At 41.1% G+C, this 13,645-nt stretch overlaps 1 protein-coding gene across 4 annotated transcripts; it reads right to left on the bottom strand.

The window, feature by feature from the left end:
• Positions 1 to 229: 229 nt before the first annotated feature.
• LOC143859298 (F-box/FBD/LRR-repeat protein At1g13570-like) lies at positions 230 to 12,780 on the bottom strand. 4 transcript variants are annotated; one of them, XM_077370021.1, is made up of 4 exons: positions 12,423 to 12,758; positions 1,000 to 1,845; positions 764 to 919; positions 230 to 670 (listed from the first exon to the last, which is right to left on the bottom strand). In XM_077370021.1, the coding sequence occupies exons 2-4, from the start codon at positions 1,831 to 1,833 to the stop codon at positions 386 to 388; spliced, it is 1,275 nt and encodes a 424-aa protein (XP_077226136.1). In that variant the 5' UTR covers positions 1,834 to 1,845; positions 12,423 to 12,758; the 3' UTR covers positions 230 to 385. The 4 variants fall into 4 exon arrangements, with proteins under 4 accessions (XP_077226136.1, XP_077226135.1, XP_077226137.1 ...); XM_077370020.1 differs by having other exon boundaries at positions 1,000 to 1,848; positions 12,423 to 12,752; XM_077370022.1 differs by having other exon boundaries at positions 451 to 698; positions 1,000 to 1,848; positions 12,423 to 12,780.
• Between the last annotated feature and the right edge of the window lie 865 nt (positions 12,781 to 13,645).

Here is a 13,645-nt window from a genome sequence, read left to right on the forward strand (position 1 = left end):
CCTCACCATTAATTAGCAAATAGTTAAAAACTTAGTAAGTGTCCTCTGATCAGATATTAACGACAATTCAAATTAATGTGAAGGCACTACAAACTGCAATGCACAATCAGGCCTACTAGTTGTTGATTGGGACAGTCAACCAAGTGGGCCCTCATCTTTATATCCAATGGCTCAAAGCACGCATCCATGGCCCAATCGCAACGAGCAAATTAGAAGTGATTTCTGTCCATTGAGTGAAAACCAAGAAATTTGCATGTAATCACGTATCATCACAAAACAGAAATGCAAACCAGTAATAAAAATGTTCTTGGATCTAGCTTGTCTTCAAATATACATATCTAGTTGTGACTCGTGCTGCTGTCAAAAAGAGAACTGCAATGGCCTTTTAGTCACTGAATATTATCCGTGCTTGTGCTGAAGCTCTTCGGAATCCCAACAACTCTTTGAAAATCCTTTCCTTTTCGTTGGCACTGAATACACTCTTGGTAATTGTAAGTGTCTCGAGCACCGGCGCATTCACAAGCAACAGTTCTATGAATTCTAATTCGGGTTTTACGCCCTGCATCATACTCATTTCCATGGTTCGGAGGTGATTAAGCTTGCAATCCATGTGATCTTGTGCTCTCCAATAGTTCATGACAGGTGCAGTGTTGGATTCTCCTTTTGAGGTCTTGAAATTGAAATGCCTTGAGAGTCATCTACAGTACTACGATATCAAAGGAAACTAATGTCATGTTAAAAAAAAAGGAAGATAAAAACTCACCTTGATGTTGAGTGTTTGCAGATTATGTGAGTTGCTAAATAAGCAAAAAACAGCCAACATCTGCCTTGGGTCTTGAAAATCTATGTTCAAAGAGAGTTCCTTGAGATGATCAAATGTATTAGGAACCCTATCTGGTACATCGCCAGAACCCAGAACCTAGCACCAAAAGGAAGAAGGAGAAGATTAGTATTTTAGTTTGTAACTGAATTCCAATTTACTTCATGAATACTATTTACCTTTAGGAAGTGCATGTCCACAAGGAGCTTCTTAATGTTTGGTAGACAACTAAGAACATTGGTAAGACTGCATGTCTCGAGATGTATATCGAAGTTCTTCGTCGGAAACAAATAAATAAATGCAGAAGCTAGAACTGGTGTGTTTTCAAAAGAAAAGGCATCGAGATAGCTAATAATAAACAAATATTGTAGATTTGGAGCATTGATTTTAAGACGGCAAGGATGACTAACATCTATATATGTCAATCTCTCAAGAAGTGGGGACTTGGAAATTAGAATTTCAAGTTCGACATTGGGAAAGGTAACATTATCAAGATAAAGGGTCTTGAGACAATGAAAGCCTTCAAATGAAGGAGGGATGTTGAAAATGCAACTTTCTAGTCTCAAATGATACATTTCTTGACAAGAGAAGAGAGATGAAGGCAGCTGATAATAATCCCCATCAAAAAATTGTAGGATGATTTCCTTAATCCCCTGTCTCGATAGGAAGTGTAACCATCGATCCAAATCAGAACAAGCACGAAGGTACTTAGAACACTTGAACTTTCGAATTGGGCCTCTATGTTGCAAGAAAACTTGATAGACAATGTTGGCACACGTAAGGTTCACAAGTGTTTTGTCAGTAGAGCCAAGACGTGGAAGGCATTGCCCATCAAATACAATTTCTGGAATTGTAACCCATTTATACCTCCAATTTTTCGATAAGATGCTCGTCCTCACAGCATCCTTGATGGGCAAATGCACGAGGATGTTGTCTATGGCATCCTCAGGTAGATTATTGATCATATCTAAGTTTGAAACTTGCCCCGTCTCTCCTTTAGAACAAGTATTCATTTGTTCCTTTTACTACTGAAATCCAACAAACAAAATTTAGCTCCACGAAGTTGCTTCAAATGTCAATGAAAAAGGAAAAAACAATTAAGGTCAAAAGCTAAAGGGCACCATGAATGAAATATCATCACCAGGAAATAAGAGAAGATGTTTATGCAAAGATACTACTTACAAGTTGAAATGCTTCAACTTAAAAGAGTCAGCATGGTAACGCAGAGTAATAAGGGCAATATGTGAAGACAACTCATGCAATGGATTGACAATATTGTTAAGTATGCCTGTTTTATGCATGATTTAAACAATGCAACAAGCAGACACCCATCCAAATTTCCAAACTAATTTGGGGCCGGGATATGTTCTGTTGAACTACATATCTATAGTTTATGGTGGCTTCCATGAGCATAAAAGCATAAATAAAATAAGGATTATATGACTAATATACCACTGCTAAAATGTAGGCATGCATTATAATTTTTTTAAGATAACTAAATTTATTAAGATGCAAAACAACTTAGAACTTGAATCTCGAAATAACAGTACTAAAACACAAAATGAAACAACTTCCTTTTCAATTTCATCTTTTGCCAATTTGTTTGCTATAGTGTTAGCTGACGGCTTCGTGACCGAACCCCAGACATATAGTCAAGCAAAGAACTTGAATCTCGAAATAATGTTGGCCAATTTCCAAGGTCTAGGAGCCTTACTTGAAGCCCACGCCAAAGCATTTGAAGAATCTCCTTCAATTTCAATGATAAGAGGCCTGGACCTAGAATGTGCATACCATTTCAAGCCACATAGAAGAGATTTTGCTTCCACTTTGTTGGAGACCCAAAAAGGATTGAATTGCGCACCCACTCTCATCCCAAAAAATTTCTCCAATCCTGCATTTCCTTTAGAGATACCATCAATGTTGAACTTCAACCATCTCCATCTGGGGGCGATGATGATCTTCGTCTTACTCTCGGCATGTATTGTAATTGGACCCATCCATCTAATGGGCCCAACTGTGGATGCTAGATGCGATAACTGAACCAATTGGACATTCTAATTGTCTAGTGGATGACCCAAAATGGTTGGTTAAAGCCATAATAGGCAAAATGACTGAATGCAAAATCTAGGAAATTTCGGTTATGTTTCTTGCAGTAACAGAGTCCAAAAAGAAATAAAATAAATCAAATGGAAAATTAGGATGGCAAAGAAACATACCTAAAGGCTAAATCATATAATTCCTCAAGGGTTTGCATTCAGCAATATCAAAGTGCAAAAAGAAACCAAAAAAATATATAAAATGCAAAACCTACATGCAAACCTTCGTGAGCAATCCAGGAAATCAAGAGAAGAAAAGCTCTCTCCTGTTCTCTTCTTTGTCATGGTATTACAAAGAAAGCTCAAAAATCGAAATGGACAAACACGAGTTCTCCAGCACTTTGAAGAGCTTGAAGTTAATGCAACGGGCAAGGCAGAAAGAGAAGAAAACCAAGAGCGAACAGGAGGTGAAAATAGATGGTAACTTCTTTACATCAACTACCCACAACAGAAAATGTTTAGTAATTATGAAAGGAAACCCTCACCCATCAATAAAAGCTGGAATGCTATTTCAAAGTTTCAATCTTTCTACCGATAAAATGAATGAAGAAGCAGCGTGTAAAGATCATCACCGACTTTCAAGATTTTTTTTTGTTGAAGCGTTTTATTTTATGGTAAAACCGGTTGGATATGTTCTAGGAAGAGTTTTATTTATGTAGGGCTCCTAGTAGATTAGCTGAGAAAGTTTGTGTTTATCTAAAAGTATTGGGGCTAAGTCAATTTGGTTGTGGTTATCCAACTGACAACAACTTGAAGACATAAATAAAGATATGGATGTGAAGTCCAAATTAGAGTGCAATTTACGATTTTTTGCAAAAAGCAACTACTTTCTCTTTTCTTTCAATAGTTTCTTTCTTCTTCAAAATACTAAAGAAAGTTTACAATTGGTATCAGATCGAGGCGTTTGATCGGAACCGGTTTTTTCTTTCGTTGCTTCGAGGTGATGTCGAGGTTGGAAGGAGATGACAGAAAACATTGATTTATTGGCGGGGATCAAAGAGCTCAACAATACCAACTACATCTATTAGAAGTCATGTGTGTAGTACCTTCAAGGCTAGGATCTATGAGAGATAGTAAACGACAACGACACCAATGCACCAGAAGAGGGAGTGGATGCATTACGGAAGTGAAAGATCCATTCCAAAGAAAGATTATATGTATTGAAAGCATCAATACAGAAGGACCATACCAGAGATGCATCGACTCCGAAAGAAGCGTGGGAGACACTCTCATCTCTCTTTTTATGAGAGAATGATGCACGGCTGTGGATGCTGGAGAACGAGATTAGTTCATTAACACAAGGTACTTTATCTATCTCTTTCGGAATGGAATTTATTTGTCTTCTTACTTCATGAAAATCAAGAAAATGAGATCTTTCAGCTAGACCTGGAATCTATGGTTAGTGAAAATTGAATGCGGGGATTGAATATTTGTAGCTTGAGACCCGGGTTTGGCAGATTTATCAATGCTATACGTGGTTGGCCAAAGAAACCATCTCTCATGGAATTGGAGAATCTCTTGATTAATCAAGAGAAGTTGGCAAAGCATATGACCGTTTTTTTTTTTTTTTTGCGTGGGTAAACTGGGGTTAGGCAAGACCCCTACCAGAATATATAAAAACAAGGATTATATAAAAACAAGGATTACAATCATACGTATTGGACTCCCACGTAGGGGTGCTTATTCGGTTATAACCGAACCGAAATAACCGAAATTTGATAACCGGAATAATTTCAGTTATCAAATTTCGGTAACCGAAACCGAACCGATAAAAAATTCAGTTATTTCGGTTATTTCAGTTAACCGAATAGTGTGAGAAAAAGAGGGAAAAAAAACAAAATCTCGGTTTCGATCGGAGGGCTAGGATCATCCAATCGAAATGATTTTTTGAGCACACCCTAATTAAGTTGTGATCAATCAAATGGACTGTTTTGATCATCCTACGGAGTGCCCATATAGCACTTAGAAAAAAAAATGGTTTTTATCATAATTTCGGTTATTTTAGTTAACCGAATTTTTTTTGAGATAACTGAAACCGAAACTGAATAACTGAATTTCCCAAAAAAAAAACCGAAACCGAACGAAAAGGAAAAAAACCGAACCGAACCGAACATTCGGTTATAACTGAATAATGAACACCCCTACTCCCACGGAGTCAGAAAGAATAATGGACTGGAGTTGACAAAGAGAGCTAGGAATGACAGTGAAGACTCCGTTACATGGACAGTCATTTTTTAAAAGGAAGTCGGCTGCCCGATTTGATTCTCTCCAGACATGAGAGATTTTCCAATAGGATAGTTGAGCAAGAATCTCCTTGATCTTTATGAGAGTTGGGACTTTCCGCCAAGGACAAAGAGAAGTGTCTTGAATGACTCGAACAACGGCTAAGGAGTCGGATTCTATCCAGATTTTTGAATGACCTTGATTCCTTGATATGAGGAGCCCCTACACGATGGCTTCTAATTCCAGCTCATTCATGGCTCCAAGGGTAGTTTGGATGGAGTAGAGCCCATGAACAGTGCCGTGATGGTCTCGGAGAAGCCCACCAATTGAGGCGTGATTCTCTGTTAATGAGGCATCTGCATTTAGTTTAATGGTTCCAGTTTCGGGCGGGATCCGCTTGCATACTTTTGGGGTAGGGCTGTGATTGAAGAGAGTGAGGTTCAAGTAACCAGCGATCTGTTTTTGCTTGTCCCTTGGGTCCCTCTTCGAGTTGAAGGTAAGAGATCCTGAACTATATCTTAGCTAGGGTGGTTTGCAAAATAGCTTGTTTCTGGTTTGTGTTGTGCTAAAAAATCTGGGTGTTCCTTTAAAGCCAAATATGGTATATAGTAGCACAAAAAGCCACCCTTACTGCTGTAGCTGACTGACCACGACCTTTGAAGGTGAGGAAGCACTTGCGGTGACTAGCAAGTGGAAATGTGAGGAAAGTAAGAAGTCGAAGGATGCCTCTATGAAAGGTGATCAAGCTAAAAACAAAAAAAAATTACAAGAAAAACGTGATTTTCATTGTTATTGTTGTGGTAAGCCAGGTCATATTAAAAGAAATTATCGGGTTAAGATTGAGATCGATGATAGGATTGTTGCCATCGAATCCAAAGACAAGGATGATGGTGGTGGTGGTGAATGGGACATGCAAGGTTCTTTTGCTTGTGACGTGACAGGACAAGAGCCTGTTATAGAATATGACTTTGAGGTAGAGGTTTCTTTTGCACTAAATGTTACAGACTCCCTATTGTGAAGCGACACTTACGGTACAATGTAATGCCTCAGAAGATTGTATGGTGGAGGAGCCGACCTCTTTCGAAGAGGCAAAAGACAACAACAAGTGGCAAATCTCTATGAGCGAGGAGATCATTGGCTTGCAGAAGAATGAAACGTGGGATCTTGTCCCACCTCCACCAAATGTAAAGCTTATTTCTTGCAGACGAGTGTTCAAAGTGAAGCACAAGATGGACGGTTCAAAATTGGGATCCACCACCTCCAAATCTCCTAAAGCATAACTTTGATGGATCGAGTTTGGGCAATCCGGGTCCGGCGGGTATTGGGGGGGCGGGGGGTTAAGGACTGATCATGGGGAAGTAATTGGGCCTTTGTGGGCCCCATTGGGGTGGCAAATGCATCAGAAGCCGGGGTTCGCGCAGCCCATCAGGGTTCAAAGTTATTAGTTGAGAACAGAGAAGACAAAGTGATAGTAGAAGGAGACTCTTTAAAATGTTATTAAGTGGTTAAATGGATCACTCAACTACCCTTGGATATTTGATAGATTCTTTGATGAAATGGTCGATTGGATGAAGCCATTATCTATTCAATTTAAGCATGTCTGACATTCGACTAATGAAGTACCTGAGAGACTCGCAAGAAATGGAGTTTCGAAAGAGACATTGGCGTTGTTCGATTCGCTTCCTTGTGTTGTTTTCTAGTAATCTTGTATTTTCTTTCTGTTGTTTCCTTATCTTTGTACATTGCCCATCTCGGTCTTCTTTTTGCAATACAATTGGCGATCATTCAAACAAAAACCAAGATGGGCGGTTCAATTGATCGATATAAGGCGACGTTGGTTGCACGAGGTTTTTCCCAACAATATGGGATTGATTTTGAAAAAAAAACGTTTAGTCTAATAGCGAAGATCACATATGTTCGTGTGTTGATTGCATTAACAACAAAGGATGATGGTTCCTCTATGACGTGAAAAATGTGTTCCTCTATGGGGAATTTGATAAGGAAATCTACATGGTCAAACAACAAGGATTAGAATGTCAGAAACATCCTACCATGTGTGCAAGTTAAGGAAGGCACGATATGGCTTAAAGAAAGCACCACGTGCTTGGTACGGGGAAAATTGCATAGTTCTTAGTGTTCAGTGGGTACACCGTAGCACCAGCGAATTCCAGCTTGTTTGTGAAGAAGGGAGGACACATGGCTATTGTCCTCATTTACATTGATGATCTCGTCATCATAGGTGATACCATAGAAAAAATCAAGGTCATCTGTAAGTATCTGATTTGAGATGAAGGAGGTCAGGTAGCTCAACACTTCCTTGGTTTGAAGGTAATATATAGATAGATCTAAGGGCTTATTCTTGTGCCAGAAGAAATTAGGGGTGCAACTCGGTCGGGTTGGATTGTGTTGAGGCCAACCCTAACCCAACCCAAGATAGCATTCCCTCACCCCTAACCCAACCCAACCCTCAAGTTGAGGATGGTCAACCCTAACCCAGCCTACCTCCAAATCGAATCGGGTTGAGTCGGGTTGGGTTCGGGTTCATCTAGGGCCAAACAGAAAAATAAACGAAAAGAAAACATAACCCTAAGAAAATCATGATAAAATTAGAGGATGGAGGTCGGGTAAGGTCAGGTCGAGTTGCCAAGGCCTCAACCCTAACCCAACCCGAAATTAAATCGGGCTGGCTTTTCCAAACCCTAACCCAACCCAACCCGAACCTAAATCAGGTTGAACCCGTCGGTTTCGGGTTGAGCCCAACCCAAGATGCATCCCTAGAAGAAATACACATCGGACATCATAGAGAAGTTTGGCATGGCCAACTGCAAGCCGATCTCAACTTTGATTGCGGTGAATGAACGGCTACGGAAAGAAGATGAGGAGCTTTTGAATGATACTACAGTTTATCGAGAATTAGTTGGGATTTTTATATATCCATCACTTACACAACCTTACATAACCCATTCAGCCAGCGTTGTGAGCCAGTTCATGGAGAAACCAAGAAAACCACATCTAGATGCAATTCGTCGAATATTGCGATATCTTGCAGGCACATTTGATTATGGTAGCTGTTGAGAAAACCCGCCGGGCAATCTGATCCGATCGTGCACAAATTAAATGGAAAAGTAAAAGTAACAAACAAGCCACAAGATGAACACCGAAATTTTACATGGTTCGGTCAAGCCTACTCCACGGGCAAGAAACACGATCTTCCACTATGAGAAAAACAATATACAAGGATTACAATGGATTTAATCACAAACCCACAACCCTTTCCTTGCTTCTCAAACCCAAGACTGCACACAAGAGTAACCGGAGAGAAAACCCCAAGAGAAAAGCCCTAGAAGAAACCCCAAGAGGCACCCAAGAACAACCCCAAAGAAGAATCCACTTTCTCTTCTCTCTCTCTCTCTTCTTTCTTTTCTCTTTCTCTCTCTCCCTCTCTTGTTTTGCCACACGGGAAACTTGCTATCTCATAGGTTTCAAAGAAAACCTAAAAGCTATGGTTTCCTATCCGGTTACTTGCTTTCCCACCAAGCAACCCATCCGGGTGGGAAATAAGGCAACTTTCCAACAATCTCCACCTTGGTTTATTTCTCAGCCCCTGAAGGTTTTCTGTCGATGTTGCCACCATTACGCTATTACCGCAAACCACCATTGACCTTCTGAAGTACCAGCTACACACCCTCGAATCACCTTGGTTCTGACTCCTCCCGATTTAACTAACACGGCCAATGCACATGTAGCTGCCAATCCATTGACTCACCCAGTCAACCTTGGAGATGGGTCTCGATCCATCCTCCCCAACGCAGGTACTATCATCCTCTCACTATCGTCTGCAACCTGGAAACCTGTCTCTACACCATCTGCGAAAGAGACCCTATGCATGCACGCGCTACCACTCTGTTTCCAACTAACCATCGAAATCTTAGGAACACTAGTCACCGTGTCCCCAACTAGACGATACAATCTACCACACTTCTCTCCTTTCATCAGAACCATACAACCACGTGTGATTTTCATGGCTCCACCCGCAGCTGAAAAGCTGCAACCCCTGGAGCCCAACCAACCAAGAGATACTAGATTCTTCCGTATCTTCGGGACATACGCCACACCACCCAAAGTACGAACCACTGTATCAAACATTTTGATCTTCACCATCCCAACTCCCATGACGTCACAAGTGGACCCGTCACCCAAGGACACTGCACCCGCCCTTATCTCCCGGAACGTATCAAAATATTCTCTCCTGGAACATACATGAACAGAGTACCCTGAATCTAAAATCCACTCATCATGAGGAGAAGTGTGATTACCTGTGGAGACTATGAGAACGTCTCCAACCCTTTCGCTCTGTTCGTTCGTTACCACCACCACAGTATTTGAAGCACCATTGTCCCCCTGGTCAGCTCGTTTTGGACAATCCCGCTTGATGTGGTCATATTCCCTGCAACGGTAACACTGCACACCCTTTCCGCCGACCCTGTATCTTAACCTGCCTTTTCCTGATCCCCTGTCATACGACCTTCATCTTTGATTCCCACCATGAACAACCAACCCATGTTCTTCATTTTCACCAAGAACAGGTTTCTTCCGCATCTCATTCGATAAGAGCGAAGCTGTGACTTTCTCCAACTTTATCGTATCCTTACCATACAATAAAGTCATCACCAAGTTGTCATACGAATCAGGAAGCGAAGTAAGAAGCAAAAGAGCCTTGTCTTCTTCCTTCAACTTTTTGTCAACCTTGTGGAGCTGATCTATAAGCCCGTTGAACACCGTAATATGTTCCAGAAGATCTCCGCCTTCCTGCATCTTCAACCCGTACAATTGCCGCTTCAGATACAACCGGTTGGCCAAGCTTTCTGACATATAAAGCTTTTCCAACTTCTACCATAATTTAGGTGCATCTTCTTCTTCCATAATGTTAAACATAAAGCTATCTGCCAGACATAGTCGAATCGTGCTGACCACCTTCGACTCAATGTCTTCCCACTCGGCACCCGTCATCTTCTCCGGCTTTCCATCCTTTTACTTCAACGCCTAAGGTAATCCCTGTTGAACTAGGATGTCCTTCACCCACCCTCATCTGTCATAGCGTGAAACTACCCTTTCTGTCAAATCTGTCGATGTTGAATTGAGTAGTAAGTTGATTTTACTGCCATCTCAGATTACTTCGCAGTTCTTAGTGTATCGCTCCACCTCAAACAAGAATATTTCTTGAACAATCTTTCTACTCCCAAAGATCCAACCACAATACCCACAATCACTCTTCCTGGCCTCAACGATCGCTCCACCTGAGCTCTGATACCACTTGTTGAGAAATTTGCCGGGCAATCCGATCCGATCGTGCATAAATTAAATGGAAAAGTAAAATTAGCAAACAAGCCACAAGATGAACACCGAGATTTTACGTTGTTCAGCCAAGCCTACTCCACGGGCGAGAAACACGATCTTCCACTATGAGAAAAACAATATACAAGGATTACAATGGATTTAATCACAAACCCACAACCCGCAACCCTTTCCTTGCTTCTCAAACCCAAGACCGCACACAAGAGTAACCCAAGAGAAATCCATAAGAGAAAAGCCCTAGAAGAAACCCCAAGGGGAACCCAAGAACAACCCCAAAGAAGAATCCACTTTCTCCTTCTCTCTCTCTCTCTCCCCCTCTTCTCTCTTTTCTCTTTCTCTCTCCCCCTCTATTGTTTTGCCGCACGGGAAACTTGCTATCCCATAGGTTTCAAAGAAAACCTAAAAGCTATGGTTTCCTATCCGGTTACTTGCCTTCCCACCCAAGCAACCCATCTGGGTGGGAAATAAGGCAACTTTCCAACAGTAGCCTTTACAAAAAAGGGGTTCCATTTGAGTTATATGGTTGTTGTAATGGCAGTTATGCAAACGACCATTCTACACGCAAATCAACAACTCGATACATATTCAATAGTGGATCAAGATTCGTATCTTGGTGTAGCAAGCGACAATCAACAATTGCATTATCCATAACTGAAGAAGAGTGTCGAGCAACAATGATGGCAGCTCAAGAATGTACATGGTTATTTCAGCTATTGCGTGATGTTGGACAAGATATTGATTATGCGGTTGGATTCTATTGTAGTAAGAAAGTGCAATTCGACTTGCTGAGAATCCGAAGTTCCACGCAAGAACCAAACACATCGAAGTTCATTATCATTACATTTAGGAGAAGGTTTTGTGTGGTGTGATTTCATTAACGCCGATTGAAACTAATGAGCAGATTGCTGATATTTTCACGAAGGGAATACTGATCGACAAGTTCAGAAAATTCCGTGAAGAGCTTGGTTTGATGAGCATGAGTCGGTGTTGAGGGGGAGAATTGTAAAAATCGTCACTGACTTTCAAGGTTTTTATTTTTATTTTTGAAGAATTTTATTTTACGGTAAAACCGGTTGGATAGGTTTCAGGAATAGTTTTATTTATGTAGGGCTTCTAGTAGCTTAGTTGAGAGGGTTTCTGTTTACCAAAAAGTAGTTTTTTTAAGAGTTTGTTTTACGGGAAACTTATTAGAAAGAGTTTGTAGCTAAGTCAATTTGGTTGTGGTTATCACGTGAATTCCAAATTAGAATGTAATTTACAATTTATTTATTTTTTGCAAAAGGTAACTCCTCTCTCTCTCTCTCTCTCTCTCTCTCTCTCTCTCTCTCATAGTTTCTTTCTTCGTCAAAATACCAAAGAAAGTTTACACAGTGAACCTTCATCAAGAGCAAGTGCCCACCACAAGTTCTGGCGATCTAAGGGGGAGGAGGATCTCTTTTTTTAATGCTAAGTGGGAGGAGGATTTCAAAGAAAGAAAATGGGTTTCCACAAATGAGACCAGTCAACAGAGGACCCTATAAACACTATAATTTTTGCATTTTGTGTTTTCAGACTCAAACATAGCTAGATGATTCCCCTGTAAACCTCAAGAGGAAGCAGCGAGAAATGAAGCCTGAAATCCAATCATCGCCTAAATCAAAAGAAATATAAGTGGGAAATGTCAATTTTCACCCCAAATTAACAGGAAAGGTTCTCATAATCAGCAGAAGCATGAAAATTTGGATTGTAGTGTTCTAAAACCACCATCAAAAGCTCAGACCAAAAGGGATTGAACATCTTTAACTATTTGTTGCGACATGGCACATTTGTAGTTGCTTTTATTCACAGGTAGAGTTCATTTGAGTGCTATATGTTATTGAACTATTTACTTTCATGGCCTAAGAGATCAGAGACATTGTCTTTAAAAAAGCATCTAAATGTAAACATACCTGAAGTCAGAATCTTCGTTTTCTCCAGGTCTTTGCATCAGAAAGAAGAATTCCGACATAGAAAGATGGAGGATAAAAAGCTGAGATAAAGTAGAACAAAGAAAAGTAAAGGTAAGTGATATATTCGGCCCCTTGTCTTTCCTGGGCCAACCCCTCTAGTCTCTGGGGGTATGGAGTATTTATTTATTTATTTATTTTTTGATGGGTAAGGTGGGGTTAGGCAGGACCCCTACCGGATGTATTAATTAGGGAAAATGATACACATGAAGCTTCAAAAGCAAACCCTCTACGTGCAGGGGGGATCAACAACGAGAGGGCCCTCCAACCAAAACCGAAAAAAGAGAAACAAACAGGAGAATAAAACCCCAAACAAGCTTCCATGAAGCCAACAACAAAAAAAACAAAGCCGACTAGAATAACCCAAAAACAAGCAGATAACGCAACCACAAGATCATCTGAGAAAGCTAAGAGCCCAGTGAAGGGGATGCTTCGAGATGCAAGGGAGGGCGAAAGATGAGGGTGGGTGGATGAAGTGAGGCTCAAACTTCCTTTCTTTCTTTGGACCTTCTTCCAAATATCATCGACCGAATGGCTGGAAGAAGGGATGATTCCTAGGACTATCGAGGGGGGCTCACGAGGGGGCTGAATTGGGGACCATTTCATCCATGGGGTTACCTTCTTGAAGGGTAGTAAACCTGTTGCCAAGGGGGAGAATTGGTGCCTTTGCCTGAGGAGTTGATTCAACCTTCTCTTTATACTGCATTTTTGGCTTCGAAGTCGTGGGAACAAATGGATCCTTAATAGATTCCACTGGTCTCCAAACTTGCTTCTTGGGGGCCGGATTCTGAACAAGGGGGCATTTCTCATGGCTATTGTTAGGCCCAAAATCGGTTAACAGATATGGCAGTGACGTAAGAGCCGAGCTGGAGGGAAGTAGAGTCCGGATGAGCTGTATGCTGCACAGGAGCAAACGAGGTCAGAATGACCGACCCGGAGTGTACTCCGGACAGGCCCTTCGACACTCAAGTCAGTATGAGCCGGAGTGAAGAGGTTGTTTTTAAGAGTGGTGGGTGAGAATTTCATTCCCCCATTTATGAGCTTTGAAGGCCCCTTTTATAGGGAGAAATTGGGGTAGTTGGGGAGTTAATGCTCCAAGACAGGTGTCGACCAGCTATAGGTTCAAGCTCACCTACTCTGTGTAATTACCAAACTACCCCTGCTGA

The sequence above is a fragment of the Tasmannia lanceolata genome, unplaced genomic scaffold (assembly GCF_043159265.1).
Source record: "Tasmannia lanceolata isolate RefF3 unplaced genomic scaffold, GAP_Taslan_0.1 ptg000029l, whole genome shotgun sequence".
NCBI lineage: Eukaryota > Viridiplantae > Streptophyta > Magnoliopsida > Canellales > Winteraceae > Tasmannia > Tasmannia lanceolata.